General features: G+C 45.0%; 1 protein-coding gene across 4 annotated transcripts in view; it reads right to left on the bottom strand.

The window, feature by feature from the left end:
* The window catches only part of NRP2 (neuropilin 2), a 112,499-nt gene that overhangs the window by 15,379 nt on the left and 77,413 nt on the right, over positions 1-19,707 (bottom strand). Inside the window, exons 13-16 of one of the 4 annotated variants that reach the window (XM_019726890.3) lie at positions 16,110-16,372; positions 14,470-14,566; positions 13,296-13,316; positions 269-3,801 (exon numbers count right to left, since the gene is read on the bottom strand). In XM_019726890.3, the coding sequence (XP_019582449.2) occupies positions 3,521-3,801; positions 13,296-13,316; positions 14,470-14,566; positions 16,110-16,372 (662 nt within the window). In that variant the 3' untranslated portion in view covers positions 269-3,520. Of the gene's footprint in view, positions 1-268; positions 3,802-13,280; positions 13,317-14,469; positions 14,567-16,109; positions 16,373-19,707 lie in introns of those variants that run through there. The other 3 variants (XM_019726889.3, XM_019726888.3, XM_019726887.3) reach the window with 3 other exon arrangements.

Here is a 19,707-nt window from a genome sequence, read left to right as displayed (position 1 = left end):
GATCAATTTAGCACTCAGCAACTTTTGCAAAATCCCACACCCATCATAAAAGTTGGCTCAGCTGCACAAATTGGATAAAACTCCTAACAAGTAGTAATAAAAAGAAAAGAAGGAAAAGCTGGCATTCAGACTCGAGAAAACCCACCTACCTCCCACAGAAATGCCCTGTAGCTCAGAAGGCAACGTGTAAACTTTGAAAACATCAGTTTGTTCAAAGCCTACATTTCAATTTTGTTCTCACAGGCAAAGGGGAAAAAAAACCCAGATGTTTGTATAAAAATATCATTATTTTATTACATTCCACACAATACATTTTCAAATAGTTTCCAATGTCCACAAGTTATTTTGACACACAGGCAACTGAGCAATGCAAGAGTTGTCACAGTTATAGGGAGAGGGGATAAGAATAGGAAGTTAAAAATCTTTTAAGTTTTCTTGTCTTGCTGTTCTTTGGTAATTTTCGGTTATTTAGGTGTTAGCTTGCCTGCTAGTTTCATTTTCAAGACAGGGTCTTTTTAAAGATGGGGCATCAACCTCAGAAATATTACTGGATTTCCTATCCTATTCTGGCTTTAATCCCAAAAGTGTGGCGTAAGGGAAAAGACATTTTACTTTATTTTCAGCATCCTGTTTTGTCAATGGCACTGCTATGATATTTTTTCCTTTTTTTTCTGCCTTCACCAGCAATTAGGAGATAGCAATTGCTAGTATAGTATCAAGCAAGGGATTTCTCACCCCAGAGATAGGGGATTCATTCCCTCCTGGGTCTGTTGACATGAAACTTCTAAGGCAAAAACTTTACCAGCCTGAGCTAGACCTTAAATTCATTCATTCATTCGTATTTTATGAGTTGCCATCACCTCTTTGTCTTCTGAAAAGCAACTCTAAACACATGCATGCATGCATTCACCAGTCCAGTCTATTTTTTTTTTTAGAAGAGAGTGACTCTTTCCTCCCTCTATGAAATAAAGAATTTTGCTTTTTAAAGATGCAAGGCATGCTTTTATAGATGAGCTGCCCTTTTAGCATAGTACCTGGATAATACTATGAAAGTTGCTGGGGCTGAGAGAGAGAGAGAGAGAGAGAGAGAGAGAGAGAGAGAGAGAGAGAGAGAATATGTGTGACATCCCCAGCTGAAGTACATCATGGTATTCACGAAGATTCGAGCAGTCTCATATTCTCAACTATGGCATGTACATAAAGATGATGCCACATGGGGCATCAGATAAAGATACAGCAAATTCATAAAGTTGTTGTCTTCTTTTAAAGAAGGGAAATCCTCAAGGGTATATGGTAACTCAGACAGTTGCTACACTGGCTGGATTTTCCAGGTGTAATTTCCTGACACCATGCCTCCATGGGGTGCCTACAGGGATGTCAATCATTTCAGAGGAATGCCCGGCTCCAAATGTGAACACCTGAGATAAAAAGCCCTTAGTGACTGGCATGGAAGTCATCACATGGTGTCATGGGCACCTACCCCTCCTCCCTCTCCCTGCTTCTTTTCTCATCTTCAGCTGGGGTAGGACACGTCTTGAAATTTCAAGGTAGCTCACGCTTTAGCCTTTCATCTTTTCTTTTTTTGGCAGGGCTGCTGTGGTTGAGACAGAGTAGCTCTTTGAAATAGAATAAGAGTGGGAGAGCACCATTCTTTCAAGAGGATGAAACAAACCAGATGCAAAAGTGAGTATGTGTGCAGTAGACTAGGGACTGATGTGGATATTCTGAAAGAATGTTAAAAGTCTCTCTCTCTCTCCCAAGCAACCAAAAAAAAAAAAAAAAAAAAAGACAGAAAAAAAAAGAAAAATCAATCATTAGTATTTTGTTCTCTGAAGATACCTGGAGGCTTTCAGCCCAGGCAACCATCTTTGGAGAGAATCTTGTACTTCCCCAGTGGATTCCTAGCAGGAAGGTGAGAAATAAACACCCTCAGGCTGAGCCCCAGTACACTGAGAATCTCATTAAAATATGAATTTTCTATCACTGAAATCGACTTCATTATTGAATCTATGCTTTGTACAATATCATTAGGCCATTTATCTCCAACATCCCTTTCCCTATGTTGCTTAGAGAGGACAAACGGGTGGCAACGGATTTATCTTCATTCTACTTCTCGGGACGATACAGCAACATCTGGAAACGCCAGGCCAGCCTATGAGGGTGTATTTGCCAGATGCTACGAAAAGGGGTAGCGCACTGGTACATTTAAAAAATGATTACTCTTTAGTCTCTCATAGTATTCAACTAAGTCAGGTGGACAGCCTTACATTTTAGTGGCTATAGATTCAGGCACACATTAACACCATGAAAGGAAAGCAAATGATCTCTTTTCCCCCATATTTTACAAATGCTATTACAATGACCAATATAATACCAAAGAATACAGTTTTTGACCTTCTTACTCAACTCCATCCCAAGTTGGGCACAATGATTCCCCTCAGATGAGGAGACTTTTAAAACACAACATTTCAGTCCTTCCTTCTCCTCCCTTCTCTCCTCCACCTCCTCCTGCTCTCTCTCCACGTAAGCCACTGCTTTTCCTACATCAGTCTCAGTTTCGTTATTCTCTATGACTTATTCCAAGATTGGACTTAACTGATAAAAGCTAAACATTCATTATGAGCTTCTCTTTTATAAGGCAACATGAGACAGATTTGCTTCAGGGCTGGAAGTAGAGATGGTTCCGCTCGCACCCAGTGGCTGTTATCTTGTTACTTCAAAGACGCCAGGAGACATGACAAAGGGTCATGTCTGAGTGCATTGGGGGAACCTTCCTCTTGGGTCAGGTGTGGGGCGGGGGATGGGGCGAGGGATGGGAGGGGCCACATTGCAGTTCATGTGGCCTCTAGGTTTTTAGGTACCCGGAGATGACAATGGTAGCCAACAGAAAGCCAGCCAAAGCTAGATAAGGCAACAAAAAGCTTCAATCTCTTCTCCAAGTAAACAAAACTAGTACAATATATTATTTTCTTGTAAAATGTACCCCTGGAGAAGTAACACAAGAGTGAAAGGGGGTGCTCTCTGAACACACCCACACACTCCCCCCCACACAATGAACCAGTCTCTCTCTCTCACACCCACACACAGAGCTAGTCACACACACGAATGTATACTATGTACAAACACACAGATCCAGGATTCCCCTCAAGTCTCCTGGCAGACTGCCCACCGAGAGGAGGTATGGGGTAAGGCAAGGGGAAGAATCAGGGAACCAGTTTCTGGAAGAAAACCAGCTGAGCCTTGAGTTGTGAAGTGCTTAAGGGTGTATCTCTTCTCAAATTCCAAGATGCAGCATTAGAGTTGGGGTTGGTTGGTTTGGAATCAACAAAAGGAAAAAAAAAAAAAAAAAAGAACCCAAGGAGAATGTTCGGGATGGACAAGAGTGCACAGGGTTTGTGCCCCAAGAGAGAGATGTCTGAGAGTTCACACAGAGACTAGGCGAGGAGAAAAAAGTGCAAAATCGAGGCAACGTGTTTGCAGTCTTTCTCTTTTGTTTTGGGTGCTGTCCTTGCTTCGGCCCTCAGCAGTGAGAGCTGCGGTCTTGCTCTAGCTTAATGGTTAGGGTGGGCTCCACCGCCAAAGGGGCCCCGTTGGTGTAGTGGGAAGTTTTGTAGGTGATGGAGTGATCGGTCTTCTTGGCCGCATAGCGGAACCGGTGGTAGTGAAGCACCAGGGCCAGCGCGACGAAGACCAGCACCAGCACGGGGCCCCCGGCGGCCATTACGTAATACCAGTAGGCTGGGATGGGCTGCACGGGCACCGTGTCCACTGTGGGCTCGGTCCCTGGTAGGAGGGTGCCCCCTGGTGGAGAGACACAGAAGAGTGTTGCTAGGCTGAGAGCATGCAGACTAATCAAAAAATTAATTAAAAAAAAAAAAAAAGGAAACACACACATGCTTTGGAGTGGATAGGGAAGGGGACAGGGGAATAAGATGGTACTGAGTATATAGTTCCTGCCAAGCACTTGTAAATGACTGATATTATTTCCTTCTCACAACATTATGAGGTAGACGAGACCCATTATATAGATGAGGAAGTAGAGGCTCAGTGAGGTTAAACGAACAGTGGTTACACAGCAAGTAAGTAGTAAGTATGGGATTCAACCAAGAGTTCTTTTCTTCTTTCTGTTAAGCCACAATTACTCTATAATACATAGAAGCGTTATAATTCACCCATATGCACGCTCGCGTGCACACACACACACACAAATATACACAAGTAAATGACGTTGAAATAACTTGGGATTCCATAAGGCTGATTCCCTGAATGGGTGGAAATACAGTATTTGGTCTGGCTGGCCAGTGTTCTCAAACAGCGTATTAATTAGGCTGGCTAGACTTGAAGGTAAATTCCACATTGGCTTGCCAAGGGTTCTGTGCCCATTGAAATCAGCCTGGTCTTGTCTAAACAGGTCAATTCACTGTCGAGCAATGACTAACAAATCTTCATTTTTAAAAAACTGGATGGAGGATTTAAAAATCTGATTGGGAGGATGTTGAAACAAAAAATGTGGGCGCAAAGTGAAAGTGGGTGTGTGAGAGCGAGAATGAGTGAGAGCAAAGGGAGGGAGATCATTCTTAATCAAGGGAAAGACAGAGGAGGGAAAAGAAGCTAGCAGAGGATTTAGAAGGCAACCACATTCACGGGCTGGCCTCTGGTTGCCATGGAAATGATGTAGTAGATTTAAGCCCAGGGTAACTCTGGGGAAAGACTGGCTAGAATCCCACTTGATGCAAAACAGTGCTACAACTTGATTTTCCCAAAGATTTACATCAGATGAGAATCTGGCCCAGAATGGGACTAGGAGCATTTGAGCTTGCCAAAACCAGACATGATCTTTACTTCTGAAAAATGATGTATGCTTAACCTATGAAAAATTCCTCCCTAGGTGCTTATATCAAGTGCCGGTGGCCAGAAAGATGTATCTTCTCTATCCATGGGCCACCCCAGTGGGGAGCTATGGCCATGCTGCTGCCTTCTTCATGCATCGTTGGTCCTACTCTGTGGGTGTATCTCTGCTCAAGATGCAGACAGACAGGGCTTATTTACATTTTTAAACCTCCTCCATGAGACTCGGAGCTCCTCAAGCAGAAGAACTGGCTCTCATCTTGGTTTCTACCTCAGGGTATGCACAAAGAAGGCACTCAATAAATGCTATGATTAAAAGACTGAACCGAGGCAGAGACTTTTATTTCTGAGTCAGTGTTCACCCATTCCTCTACCCCGAACACCAGGACTTCTCTCTTTGATTGTGGAGGAGCTGAGGGTTGGGTTAGACCTTCTGATGTCTTCTCAGAAGTGGCAGAAGAAATGAGAGCATTTTTCTTGGAAAATCTTTCAGAGCTTGCCCACCTTTCCAGATCTCCATCATTGGTTCCTTTAGTTTTAGGGATCCCTCCCATTAAGGTGCAGGGGTCATTGATGCCTCTTGGGCCATCAGAAGTGCCACAGTACGGGAGGAACTTTGATAAGGATGTGTCACACAGCATACACGCTGACAGCGACGTGCACAACCGCTGGGGTAGAAAGGCTCCCAGAATCCCAGGATCCCTACCATTCCCCTGTTTACACTGTCATCTTCATGACCATCTACTCTATTTTTCTTTAATTTCATTACTATAGCTGGGAAAGCATCGGACGCTCTCTCTCTCTCTCCCCCCATATTAAAATTATGCATAGAAACAGTGAGTGGGAAAGCAAGGTGCTGAAAACAGCTCCTTGAAATGGCCAGCTTTCGAGTCACAGTAAACTGGTGTCAACTCATTATTCAGGTCACCAAGAGTATCTGCTGCCTGGCAACCGTCCTGCTGTTGGATTTTCACATGGACTCAGAAAAATGCACGAGAAGCAACAAAGTGTATAGGGACGGCCCAAAGTTCCTCAGTGCCACCCCCAACAAATGGTGTTCTCAGATTTGCCTCTGATTTCGATTTGGTTCCACAGTGAGGGCCATCCCCTAATGAGGCTGCAGCTCACCACTGAGAGGAAAGGAAGGCGATAAATCCATAGGGATTAACTCCCCATCTGAAGCACCTGACCAGACCACAAAGGCAGGAGTGCAAAGTTTAGTCAAGCAGAAAACAGGCACAACTGCCCACATTCTCTCCATCACCACCTAGTCTCAGCTCAAAGGTGTGCTTTCCTTCAGCCAAAAGGCAGGTTTTCAACATTAAATATACCCTCTAGGGCTCAACATGCTGGGGCTGGGGAAGGATGCGGCCTTCCCAAAGTGTTTCTTATAGAGACAAAGTTGGGGCACAGTTGGGAAGTCTGAGGGGACTCACTGGGGAAAGTAAACCACGGTATGTGGATCACCTATTCAGAATCAGAAAGACCCTTGGTCTTGGGGTTCTGCTACATTTAAAATACAAACTCCACTTTAGGTATAAGACCCTCTTCCCCTTTCCTAGCAATGTTCCCCTCCCCTGAAATTATCAACATGTAGAAAATTTTAGTGACAAAAGCCAACTTGAGGGACATTATATTGGCTCCTTAAACATTGTCCTTGGGCATTTATTTGGAGATACGAAAAAAACATATTATATGAGTTTGTGCTTTTAAAGTTAAGGGAGTAAGAAAAGAGAAGATACACCTAACAACCTTTCCCTCATCACCCACAGGCAATTTTGGGATGACCTGTGGTTGGAGGCCAGAGTTTCTCAGAACGTTCCCCAGCTAAAGAGACTCAACTCCCACAGGCAGGTGGATCCCTGGTCTGGAACCTGGCTCTGTGGCAGCCGTCAAGGGCTATATGCTAATGAGGCTGTGGTTTGCCAAGAAAAGGAAGTTAAAGAATCAACAAGGGTTAAATCACCACCTAAAAAGCACCTTCTCAGACAATAGCAGCAATCCAATGGATATCAGATGGATGGATGGATGGATGGATGGATGGATGGATGGAGGAATGCATTCTGGAACAACATTCAGGTTCTCTGGAAAATGGTAATGACTCACTGGTACTTCACATAACTGCTATTCTTGGAAAGTGCTAGAGATTCTGCTAGTTCATGCTGTGCTTCTAAATAAAATTGCAAAAATGTGGCCTCTTAGGGAAAATGCTGCCTGCATCAGGTACCGGGTTGGTGAGGGGCTGTACTTTTGCCTCACTCACACCCTCAGTCATATGGGGTGGCTGGACCATTGCTTTACAATAAAGGAGGCTGAGGTAGCTCCCCAACAGGGGAGGAAGAGCACTTCAACCTAGAAAGTGCGACTTCAACCTTGCCTAGCGTTGGTGACCTGAGTGTTCCCTTTGATTGCTCCGACTTCTACCACTTATGTATTTTTTCTTTGTTTCCCAATTGGAAAATCAACTCCGGAATTATTTTTCATTATTTTTTACCCCCAACTCTCCAATTCTCCACAGAGTTTTCTCCTTGTGTGAGATAATGAGAAACAGATATTTGAAGAGTCAATAACTACAAGTGTATTTGCAAGGCTGAACAGGCTTTCATCTGCAAAGGTTCTGAGCCCTCTGGAGAAGGGGCAACATGAACGCAAAGAATCTGAATTCTGAGAAACAAGAAATGTGAAGAAGCTCTGCAATGGGAGGATAATAAGGAGAAAAATCACACAGTAGGTAATGTTCCTTCCATGCCTACTGTGCCAATAGGGTTACTGAATTAATATGCAATTGGGAAAAGTGGCCAGTACGACGGCTACAATGAGTGGGCATTTCCTGAGCGGTGAGCGTTGGGCTATGGGCTCCATGTGAATTATCTTGTTTATTTCTCATGACTCTGAGATGGGAGACCTGAGAACTTGACAGGATAGGTGATTGACCCCTGGTTTTACCTGGAGGAAAATTGAGGAGGAGGGCAGAGCAACACATGATGAAACCCTATCGATGGCCCAGAGCCCTCAGAAGTTCACACCTGCTGATAAGGGGCAGGGTCAGAACTGGAAGCACATCCTGTGCTCGAACCCAGGGCTCCGATAATGACGGCCTGTAGGTCAAATCTGGCCCACTGCCTGTTTTGTCCGTTTTAGAACACCGCCTCCCTCATTCGTTCACATACTGCTTGTGGTTGCCTTTGAGCTACAATGGCAGAGCTGAGAACTTGTGACTCAGAGTCTCATAAAGCCCAACATATTTACTATCTGGCCTTTCACAGAAAAAGTGTGCAGACCCCCATTCTTGAGCAGGAAGTGGCCTTCGCCCTTTCTGCTGCCTACTTCTGCTGGAACCTGTCTGAGGATTGTCTCAGTCAAGTTGGGTTCTCACTGAATCACTGAAAAGAGAAAGCATCTGCTACAATTAAGTTTATGACATGTCCTCTGGGCCTGGAGGGGTCACCCAGGTTTCCTAAAGAAATGTTTTAAAAGTCAACAATGGTGAGTTGTCTCTCTCAGAAGAAAAAGAAAAAAAGGCTCATTGCAAATAAGAACTGTTTTAGGCCCGGCCGGTCTGGGGAGTCCTTTTTGGACAGGTTGAAAATAAAGTGTTGGTGAAGGGGCATTTCAGATAAAAGGTTTATTTAATTTGTGAGATTAAACAAGCCCCCCAAAAAAGGTTGGCTCCTCTGGAGAAGTTTACAGAAGATAGTAGAAGAATGTGGTCTGTTTGGACAAAGAATGTAAAAGTACAAAATACCCTGAGAAATGACTCTTTTCATTTGCCTTCCAAGCAGTGTATGGAGGGTCATCAGGAGGTTTCCATTAGAGTAGCAGAAAACAGGCTGATTCCCCCATCTAGCTAAAATGCCTCTTTGTTATTATTCTTATTATTTATACAGAACATGGACCTATGTAAAAGGAACCTTGTCTTTCGGTGTTCTACTGTTGCTAAAGTATTTCAAATCCAGGGAATTCCCTGCTTGATGGGTGAATGTAGACACACAGCGGCAAGATTTGTGTGACTAGGTCAAGTGTCGAAAACAGTTTTTGTTTCCTTCTCTCTTTTTAAAAAATCTGAATTATGCCCTGTACCGCCCTTGTTTGAATAGGTTTTATTTATTATGTTGACTAAATAAATAAACAAACAAGATGCCTCTAAATTCAGACCTGTGGTTGGTTGGCTAAAGTCTCGGACACATCTCATCTCGTTAGTGGCACTGAGGTTACTTTCTTTAAACTAAGGCTTGTCCTTTCTGTTCTTAGAGAGAAGAAAAGTCGGTGAGAATGACGTTTTTCTTCCCTTAGAGAAACTGACGTTGGCAGCTGTTTAGATGAATAGTAAACTGGGAGGGAGGGGATGCGCCAGGTCTCCGTGATAGGGGTGGCAGTGTGCGCAAGCAAGCCTCACAAAGAATGCCTCAGTGTCCCCTTAGGCGAGCAATGGCAGCCAAGCAGTTACCCGCTTTACACACATCTGATCTCCAGGCTTCCTTGCTCAGCAACACCTAGTCTTCATCTGGCAGCTGGAGACGGAAGGGGGAGGGGGAGCAAGTAGGAGTCACACAGCACAGCTGCCTATCTGGAACCCTGGCCGGATTTAGGAATACTTCTCTGCCTTTCATCAGAGGATTACGTGCATAAACACCATTTAACCCTCACTGCGTCTCAGAAGTGCTTCTAGTTCAGAGAGCAGCGGGAGAAAAGGAGCCAAGAAGAGCAAGAATTTGAGGCCAACTCCAGGTCCTGTGCCCTGGGACGGGGGCCTTTATGCTGGTGGGCAAAGGTTCTGGGAGGCAGCCAACAAGGCATGAGGGTGGGTATGCAGAGGGAGAGATGGGGGTGGGACATAGCAGAGATGGGCCAGTTGGCACCAAGTAAACAGAACTTCAAACCTGATGCACAGTCAAACCCCTGCCAGCTCTGTCACGGCCCCAAAATGGGTCTCTCTGAAGACTGCTCTCCTCTATGCCCACGAAAAATGCCTTTGGTGCTCATTTTCTCCTGGTTTTACCTGGATGAAAATTGAGGAGGACTACAGAAAGTGAAACCCAAGAGATGGGCCCCATGTCCGGAAGAATGGGTCTGAGTCATGAAACCTACATCCTCAGTTGTTAACAGGAGATACTGCTGTTCCTTTTAGCATCCATCACTGCTAGACATAGCAGTTCTGAATTCTTCACTCTTACAACCACCTTCCACAAATGCCCCCATCCCCGGCATTTCCATGGGTCTCTAACGGGTGGGGTACCAGACCCAGTCTCTCTGCTGCTGCTTTGTTCAGAGACTCTAACATGAACAAGAACTCTTGCTTCCACCGTGAGCTGCTAAAAATAACCACCTAGTCAACAACTGCAGAACTCTGATTATGGGCTTTATATATTTTTACTCGCTTCTTTATTATTCTTTTTTCTTTTATTGAAAAAAGAAAGTATCAGTTAAGAGGAAATAATTCATCACCTCAATTATATCACTTTTTTTTGGTCTTTTCCCTTTACACACAGTTTTTCACTTGTTAACCCTGAACTTCTAGAAAAAGATACATGACAGTACTATGTTTATAGCCAGTGCTTTAAAAAAAAAAAAGAAAGAAAAGAAAAAATGCACACCAAGGCTACATTGTTTAAAATGTGACTCATAACACCAACAAGAAAAAAAGTCTTTTTAAAAATCACAACACAGCTTCTTCATTCTCTCTTTTCTTTGTCCCTTCTCTACACAGTTCTCTTTTTCTTCATGGCTTGTTTCTCTTCTTACTGACTCACACCCTGATATACAATCAAAGTATACACACTAAGCAGAAAACACAAGGTGGTTGCATAAAAAGAACATGTCTCATGGCAAGAAATGAGTAAGAGGTGGAAAATGAAAGACACTTCAAAATACAAAAGAGCAAGAATACCTAATAAGCTCAGGTCCAGAGGCCACTGTTATTGCATTTCCTTAAAGATTTACCTGGTTTCGCTTAAAGAATGGGAATGCTTCTGTCTCATGGTTAATTTATAATGGAAAAGAAAAACAACTCGAATTCAAGAAAACATACTAACAATGGAAGTGCCTGTAGTTAATAGTGTTTTGCCATCAACTTTCCATATCCTGCTGCCCAAATCTGATTTCTCTTGGTTTCCCTTTCTGAGTGAAAAGGCAGATTTAATCCTCAGGCCCCCACGCCCCCACTGAAAGAGGGCTGCCTCTGCCCGGACCAGGAGAGAAACGCATGCCAGTCACTAGGTTACACAGAGCAAATGCTCCTCTTTCCTCTCCCAAATGGAAAGCTTTGCTTGAATCAAAACACAGAGTTGCATGCTGAGGTCAAATGGGCCTCAGCCCAAAAGACTCTCTGGTCCTGGGTTCATCTGGCTACCATGTTGGCATTCCATGTGAAACTTGGCAATGGGATTAAAATTGTCCATTCTCAACTCCGATCCTGCTTTTGACTTGGCCAAGTGTTCCTTGGCCAAGTCTCTGCTCCCCAAGATTTGGTTTCCTCCTTCCAAAGATGCTCATTATCTCCCAAGACATCAGCTGTGGGCCAATCCATGACACTGGTGCTCTGCCTCTGCTTAATCCCCCAAACCAGCCCATCGGGAACACACCGGAAATTCTTACCTTCAAGTCACTAAGCCCTGTGTTTATTTTGGCTAGATGAGCACTGCGGCTCTGATGATATTTTATTTATATACATTTTACAAGAGAACATGACTGGACTGTGAAGCCTCACGGTAAACACAGCCTCAAGGAGAGCACATGTGCCCTGGTTTGTTTATTCTCTTACAGAAGCAAAGCACTTAGCCACTGTACCTGTCAGTCATGGACCCAGGCATGTGTGCTCACACAGAACACTGTCTGCGACAGTGCCTGGAAGTTTTCAATCAGCCTTTCCTGGGAGCTGTGAGTCTCAACAACCAATAAGAGTCCAGTGAGACAACATAAGCAGGTTCCACTTCTTCCCCAGCATCAACATTACCTTGGGTCCTGAAGGTTAGAACTTGAATTCAACCGTAATCCAAGTCGTTCAGTTGTGACCTCAGCTTTCCTTCCAACGCTTTAGATTTGCATGAACATAAAACTCACACCCAAAGAGCACCAACATAGGCATATGAATACTCTTAATACTTCAAAATGTGCCATGGGGAGTAGGAATGGGGTTCGGGGGGCGGGGGGGCAAGGAAGGGTGAGAAAGGAAGAAAAGATATTTTTTGGAGGTCTGTTATTCACTATTCTGCTGGGCTCTCCCCGCCCCCCCCCCCCCCCCATCTATTGTCTTAGAGCTATGGGTGATGAGTGGCAAATTAGGCGAGATGATTTGGAGTCAGAGAGCGCATCTAGGTGACAAACCAGGAATTCATCTCTTTCTAGCCAGGAGCTGGACAGATTAATGAGAGTGAAGATAACAAGTCTAGACTTCAGATATAAAACTGACTTCCCTTATCTCTGAAATGCTGTCACCTATGGGGTTAAGGCCAGCCAGTACACACAGGGCCCAACAACCCTCACAATTGCTTGCATAAAATAGGTTATGAAAAACACGTCCTTAGGTGAGGGTGACTGTCTCTGAGTGTGCTTCTACATCCAGGCCAACTAAAGTGAAGCATTTAGAGTGGCTTCTCCACACTTAGCATGGGAACCTGGGTGGAAACTTCAGCAGTGTCAACTAACTGGATTGCAAAAAGGGCCAAAATGTGAAATGCACTGCATTATAACAGCACAGGCAGAAACATCCCCAAGTTTGGAGTCCCTTCCCCTTCTCAATGGAGGAGGCAAGTACTCCAAATTCTTCTCTCTTTGCTCTGCTCTTTATTTACTTTATTAGGAAGAAAATGTCCTTCTCTGTTTTTCAGTTCTCTATTTAAAGTGCTCTCACTCCAGTCATCCAATGTGCTTTCTTATTCCCTTTATTAGACACCAGCTCCTGAATTCTGCAGCTTTTCCCTCAATAGGATTACCACTCTTTGTGTCTTTTCCCTAACTTTCTTCCCTCACAAAACCTCCTGCCACTGTATCTCACTGAGGGTTAATTGAGACTGCTGCCTTGGTACCCTGGAACTGGAAAGAAACCATCTTCAGGCTAAAATAAATCATTGCCACCTCATTTCCCTTTTAATTTACTACTGATTTTTTTGTTGTTGTTGTTCAGTCTCCCTACAGCCTCTCCTTTCTCACCACTCATGCATTTTCAGCCTCATTGCTCCCCATTGGACAATGCAAGGCTGAAAGGTTTATCTGTAACCTATTTGTCTCTATTATCGGTTTCTAAACTTTAATTAAACAACAGACAGTGAGGATCTCAATCCCCCTTCCCTGGCATCTACAGGTGTTCTTGGTGCCATCTAGCGGTGGGAAGGTGCGGTGTCTGTTTTTTCTTGTGAGGTTTATTCCCTCCACCAAATTCACGTCATGTAGGGAGGGAAGGAAAAGCATGCAAAAAAATTTTTTTCTTTCTTTACCTTTAAAATTCTCACCTGCAAAAGCTGAGATGGGTTCTGGGGGAAAAAAAAAAGAAATTTTGAGTTAGATACGGGCGAATGTAGGGTATGATGAAGATGACTTCCATTAATTTTTTTTATAACACCCGATGGAAAGTGTCCCATGTCCTCCACATGCTCTAGACTGTTGTCTAACACATCACCGTCATGGGGGCCGGGTGGGTGGGGAGAGATTCTCAAAGTTGCTTTGGAACAAAAAGTCCTTTATAATGTAATGGGTCCCCAAAGCATTGTAATCAGTCACTTACCACTGATTACTTTCTCAGAGCCTGGATTACTTTTAGATGCCCGGTGCCTGAGAGTTGCCTGAAGGGACTGGGGCGGTCCCACGTGCTCTGACATCATCAGGCACACACACACGGTACTCAGGTGCCAAGAAAAGCAGTTGGTGAGTTATTACCATCATTTTTCTGACTGAAAGCAGGTCCATTCCTTCTCAGGATTCCCTCTTGCTTTTGGGAATGTCCCTGGTTCTGAGGGGAGATGGTCAGGGTGCCCTTGGGGTGAGCTGGGTAAAATGTGTGCATCTTGGGTGGGCTGGCACTTCTGTCCAAGGGGACAGTTATGGTGTCCTTCCTATACTGGTCACCTGGTGTGCAACGCTTAATCTTAAAATAACTCTGGGATTTGGGGCATTAAGAGGTATTAACTTCCAAGCAAAATCTAAAATGTTACTTCGCAAGCCATAGTTCGTCTTGCAATTCGTTCATGTAAAAGAGCTCCTTGGGGAATTATGTTATCACTCTGATATAACATATGTACTATTTTTGCTCACCAGTGAAGGCTTCCATTAAATCCATCAAACCTTTCCTGCATGTAATTCTGACTGGCAGTTACTCTCGCCCTCTAGCATTTTCTTTGCTAAAAGTTGGAGTCTGATGAAGGGGTCTTGACACCCTGAATCTCCATATACTTAATGCATGTCTATTTCTGAATGGGAATAGGGCTGTAAGACTTCCCATCTCACACCCCTTCCTTCCTGAATACAGCCTAAGACACAGCTACACTCACCTCACCTCCTACACAGATGGTCGCTGCCTTACCCACTGGGTGACAACTGTGTTTGAAAATGGTGTGCTTCCTTCTCTTGTATACCCCAGACCTTGGTGTTTCATTTGGAAGAGCCACAAAGAGACAGATATTCACGTACCCATACAGTTCTCCAATGGGACGTCGGTGCTTATCCGAATGTCATCAATGGCAATTTCTCCTGCACGTCCTTTTCCTATAACTCCCTCGAACACAATCTAGAAACCAGAAGAACAAGAGCCATGGTTAACTATGCTTCCTGGTCCAGACAGTGCAAGGATTTCCAATTTTCTGTTAACTGCAGCTTAAAATATATGTGTGTGTATGTGTTTGTCACCGTTCCTGGTACACATCTGTTGACCACATGGCTACGGTGCTTGAAATCTTAATTTAAAAAGAGTTGGTTCAAATCAAATGCATATTTGAGGGGATTAAAAAATATATATTACAAGATGATGGATATTGTTGTCCAGTAACTTGAATGTATTGATTAAAAGGACCACAATCAGAATGTGTTTAAAGAGGGGTTAAAATTTCCCTAGCTATTTTTGAGGTTCCTTTTTCATAAATCTTTCAAATGCCCAATCCAGGTATTTGGAAACTCAGAGGACATGAGCAGGTGGGGGTAAGGTGATAAATAGAGTATTCGGGTTTGGATTGCCTTGGGAGTACTATTGTCTTATGGCTCCATTATGACAACTAAGAGGGATATGATTTGTCCGTTCATCAATAGTTTACCAAGCACCTACTATGTGCCAGGCACAAGGACTGTTACAAAACCTAATGGACAAGGCCCTCTGCTTGTAGAATCTCATTATTTAGCGGGTGAGACAAAAGTGCAAACAGTTACTTACAATACAACACATTCAGGTTTATAAATGGGGACTCTCGTGGAGGTGGGGAGGAACTCAGGGCACCTTACAACCGTGCGTGACTGCAGGCCACATACAGAAGCCCCTCTGCTCTGTGGTCTTCAACCATTCCTCACTCTCACCCTCCCCAGGTTCTCTCTGCAAACTAGCACATGTCCTCTGGCAAGCTCAGCAAGCAGTTGGCTGCCTCACCAGCCATCTGTTGCTGCTTCTCGTCTGGGGAGGAGCAGGTTAATGCTTTGGCTGGTTCTCAGTCACCTCTTCCACAGTGTGTCTGCTCCTACCCAAGTTTCAGCCACAGCTGCGCATACCCATCTGTGCCTCAGTCTCTCACTCTGTGGGGCAGAGATAATAGAACTTAACTGCTGTAGCTGCTGGGAGAGAAACCACTCATTTAGAGACGCGTCTCTCTGGTCTGCTGGCCACTGAGCGCAAACAGCAACCCTTCCCTTCCCATGTTCACACTTTCAATGGGACAAATCTGGGTGTTCCCCTCTCCCCCCTGGAGTCTGAGTGGCTTCACAGGCCTCTGCCCTGTGTGTGGAGGGTTTGTTTGTATTTATTTCCCTGGCTTCTATGTCCCTTTGTCAGCCTACCTGATAGCAATCTAAAATAAAACGGAGTACAGAAACATTTGCTGGAGAAGATTTCAGCAATATAAAAGGCAATAAGAGGAACAAAGAACCAAGTCTGGGTGTAGAGATAGGCACATTCTGAATAACAAATAAGAGTGTCATTTAGTTGCCATGGCAACGTGAGAAACACAATGAAAACAGCAGCGCTTAACCACCATCCTTAATGATGAATGGGCATAACCCTTTGAAATATTGAAATACAGACCACAAGGACTCCCACGGCTCTCCAAACCCGTCTCCCGTCACCACCCCACCTGATACTCCATGTCGTAGCTGGGCAAGATGATACGCCCGTGTTTCCACTCGCTGCCCTGGTCCTCGCGGATGACCCAGAGGAGCTTGCTCTCCTGGCTGGCTTCGCGCACCACTTGCAGCGCCACCCCGCGGCCGCCGGTGGCTTGGTACTGGAACTCCATGCACACCGGGCTTCGAGGCAGGTGGACAGGTGGGCTGATGAGCCGCGCGTACTGGCCCTCTCTCCGGCCGTCACTCTGCAGCCGCAAGAAATTCCTGTCATCTGCGGAAAACAAATCCAAACAGAGGTTCCTGGTAAACGCTTGGGAAAGGCACTGGTTTGCAGTTGTTGTCCCTCCGGGGGAAAACTGGGACCAGAGTTTGGGTGTCTTGTTTATTCATGCCCTTGTTCTCCAGGCCCTGCATCCCTTTCTGAAGGCTCCATCAGAGCCCTGAGTCAACTGCTGAACCCTCTTGAAGCCCTCTGAGTTTTCACTTCAAGTAGGCCCCTCCTGCCTATTTCTCTGCACCACTTTCTTTGAGCCTCTTTTACATATGGCACCTGGTGGGTTGGCCTTATGTCTTGGCTGGTTGTGTCTGCACTTTTCTTCTCTCCCTAGATTCTAAGAGGCCAGACTCACATCTTATTTATCACGGGCTTACCCAAAGGGCCAATGCAGTCTAATGAACTGGATTATAAAGGGATGAGGTGGCTGCTAGATTGGAGGATGATTCTGGCCAGGTGGTTTATGTTTCAAGCGTTTGTCATTGCAGCTGGGCACTGTCCAAATGGAAGACATTTAAAACCTTCTGTCTCCACCCGTGTTACTAGATGGTGCCTGGGTGACTGTAAATCAGAAGCCCAGTGCCAACTTCAAGCTGAACAGGGGATGGTAGCTGAAAGGGTGATTCAGGGGGCCCCACTCCCTTCTCTGTCCAGCCTGGGGAGGCGTGAACTTGGCCTTTCTCAGACAGCCAGGCAAACATAGCTCCAGTGAAACCAGGCTCTGCATCATCATTAACAAAGGCTATGTGTTTAGTAGAGAATATATACACGTTGGGAAATTCAGGTTTCACCCATCCAAATGTTTGGAGAGTGGGCCTTTTGGCTGATTAGTTTTCCAATACATCAGACACTGTGCGGAAGACCGAGATCCTGTTCCTGTTTGCAGACCGCAGCCTTGCAGACACAGGTGTGGGGGGAACCTGCACTTGTAAATCCAACTTGTGCAGGAGTGTTCTGGCTACTTGTACAGACAGTAAAGTGGCATTTCTGGAAGAAAATCTCTCTGCCTCCTTTTGGCCCTGAAACATCTTAAGCTGAACACATCTGTAAGCTGACACGGGCACTTTTGCGCCCCGTCCCCAGCACCTCAGACACGTCAGGCTCACGCTAATCTGAGATATGGGCACAGAGCTTTCCTACTCAGCAGGGTCTGTGATCATCCTGGGCTTGTGAGGGAAAGGTAGGCGAGGACCCCAGCACCCTGAAACAACTGGTTTGCTGCTCTTCCTCCGTTGACATCATCTTTCTGGTGAGAGCTGAGCCTGCGACAGTTCTCCCGACAGTGGCCCAGAAACAGCTCCTCCCTCCCCTCCTCCCTCCCCTCCTCCCTGGCTCCCCCAAGCTCCTTCCGGTTAGATTCCCTGGGATTATTGCTCTAGAAGCTACCCTTCCCTGCCCTGAACTCAAATTAGACCAGCTTAGGATGCATAGTTGGGATTCCAGTTTGCGTCTCCGTAACCATCCAGAACCACATCTGTCTAATACCCCACCACACGAGACCTTCTTCAAGGCCAAAGTCAATGCAGATAACTAGGCAGCGATCTATAGCTGAGGATTTTAATGATAGTGATCTGCTGAGGGAGGAGACACGGGTGCCACCATCAGACACTCAACGACCTTCTATACCTATACTTCTCCTATCAGCTCTCATTACTACTACCATTAATGATAATAATTAGAAGTCATATTTGCATAATACTATACATGTTACAAAGCACATTCATATGCATCATTTTACTTAATCCTTGCTATATACTCGTGAGCTAGGTCTTATTCATCTTACCTTGCACAGGAAGAAGAATCTGAGCCTCAGAAAGGTTCAGGGTACTTGTCCAAGGTGGAGACGCTACTAAGTTATAGACTTGGACTTGACATTAGGTGTTCCCACCTTCAGACAGTAGGCTGTTCTCTTCCCTGGCTCAGCTGGGCCTGAGGTACCTGCCCCAAGTCCAGGCAATCAATCACAGTCCACTCAAGGAAAGCCGGCTTTCCCACTGGGCCCCACTCCTTTTTCTCCTCTGACCTGTAATTCCTCCCTCCTTGACCAATCCACCTATCTCACCTCTTCTGCTACTTCTTCTAACCATCCTGGCATATTTCAACATTAATTCCTCTCTTCTTTCAGCAACTCAAGCATTTACTGACTGTACCACTGATTTTACTTTGTTTGTAAAAAGAGTCGAGGCCATTTTTTATGCATTTCAGCAGGTAACCAGTCACCTAGTACCTTGTACTATAACTGTTTTGTGTATGTCTTTCTAATTGCCCCAGATAGATGACAAGGTCCTAGTATTACACTTTTAAGACTTAAGACTGCTTCTTTTCCCGGCCACTATATACGCCACTATTTAAGAAAAATTTGTTCCCATTAATGACCAAATGACAAACACATGGATAAAGAATGACATAAAGCTATATACTGGAAATAAGAGCAGAGGGGGAGTCAGCTAGCCTCTGGTAATGCCTCAGATTCATGAAATCTCTTAACAATTCCCTCCTACCCTCCTGAGCCAGCAGCCTTTTCAAAGGTGAGGTAAACTAATAATGACAACAGGTGACCTGTGGAAGCGCCCATCCACCGAGCCACCAGTGAGAAACCCCCAAATGCTCCCACGCTCCAGTAATTTCCAAGCCCTTACTGTGCCCACCTTATATATAAAGCAAACCAGATTTCAGACTTATTATTCAGACTTCTTCCTTCAGTTTCACAAATAAGACCCAGTTGCTGCCTGAAAATTGCTTGGCAGCAACACTGTCACTTGTATGAATTTATATTCTCCAGTGGCAGGGGAATCATAGCATCATGGTTAGAAGTTAGTAAGTAAAATGTGTGGAGGTGTGAAGAGCTGGGCTGGCTGGATGTTATTTGGGTCTTTTCTATTTAGCCGTCCTGTTGCTAAAACTTCAGGCACGATCAGGCCATAGGTTTCACAGGCTGCCTCTCCTAGGGGCTTGTCTCCTCCTTTCTCCCCTCCTTTCTTCTCCTCGCTCCTCTTACTCTTATAATAAGATGATAATCACTATGCATGATTTAAAGGGCCACTGGAAGACCAGGGAGTTAATGCTGGTGGCGTGCTAGGCACGAGCAGCTGAAGGATCATAATTCAGTGCTGACATCTGAGCTAATCCACTAGTTTGCAGAATCTCAAGACAAGCAGGCCTCTGAATTTCACTTAGTTAAATCATTTGTGCCCCACTTGTCTGTTAAGTGCTATGAGCTCGAGGGAAGAAAGATGATATGTAAATTTAAGGAATTAGCAGTAGACATCAGTCAGAGGGACGCTGAGCTGCAAAACGTCCCTGCCTATCACTGAGCGAGGCCTGATTAGAAC

Source organism: Rhinolophus sinicus, chromosome 17, assembly GCF_057876585.1.
Source record: "Rhinolophus sinicus isolate RSI-liver-muscle chromosome 17, RSI-T2T, whole genome shotgun sequence".
NCBI classification, from domain to species: Eukaryota; Metazoa; Chordata; class Mammalia; order Chiroptera; family Rhinolophidae; genus Rhinolophus; species Rhinolophus sinicus.
Note: the sequence above shows the minus strand (reverse complement) of the source record. Positions and strands in the feature narration are given on the sequence as shown.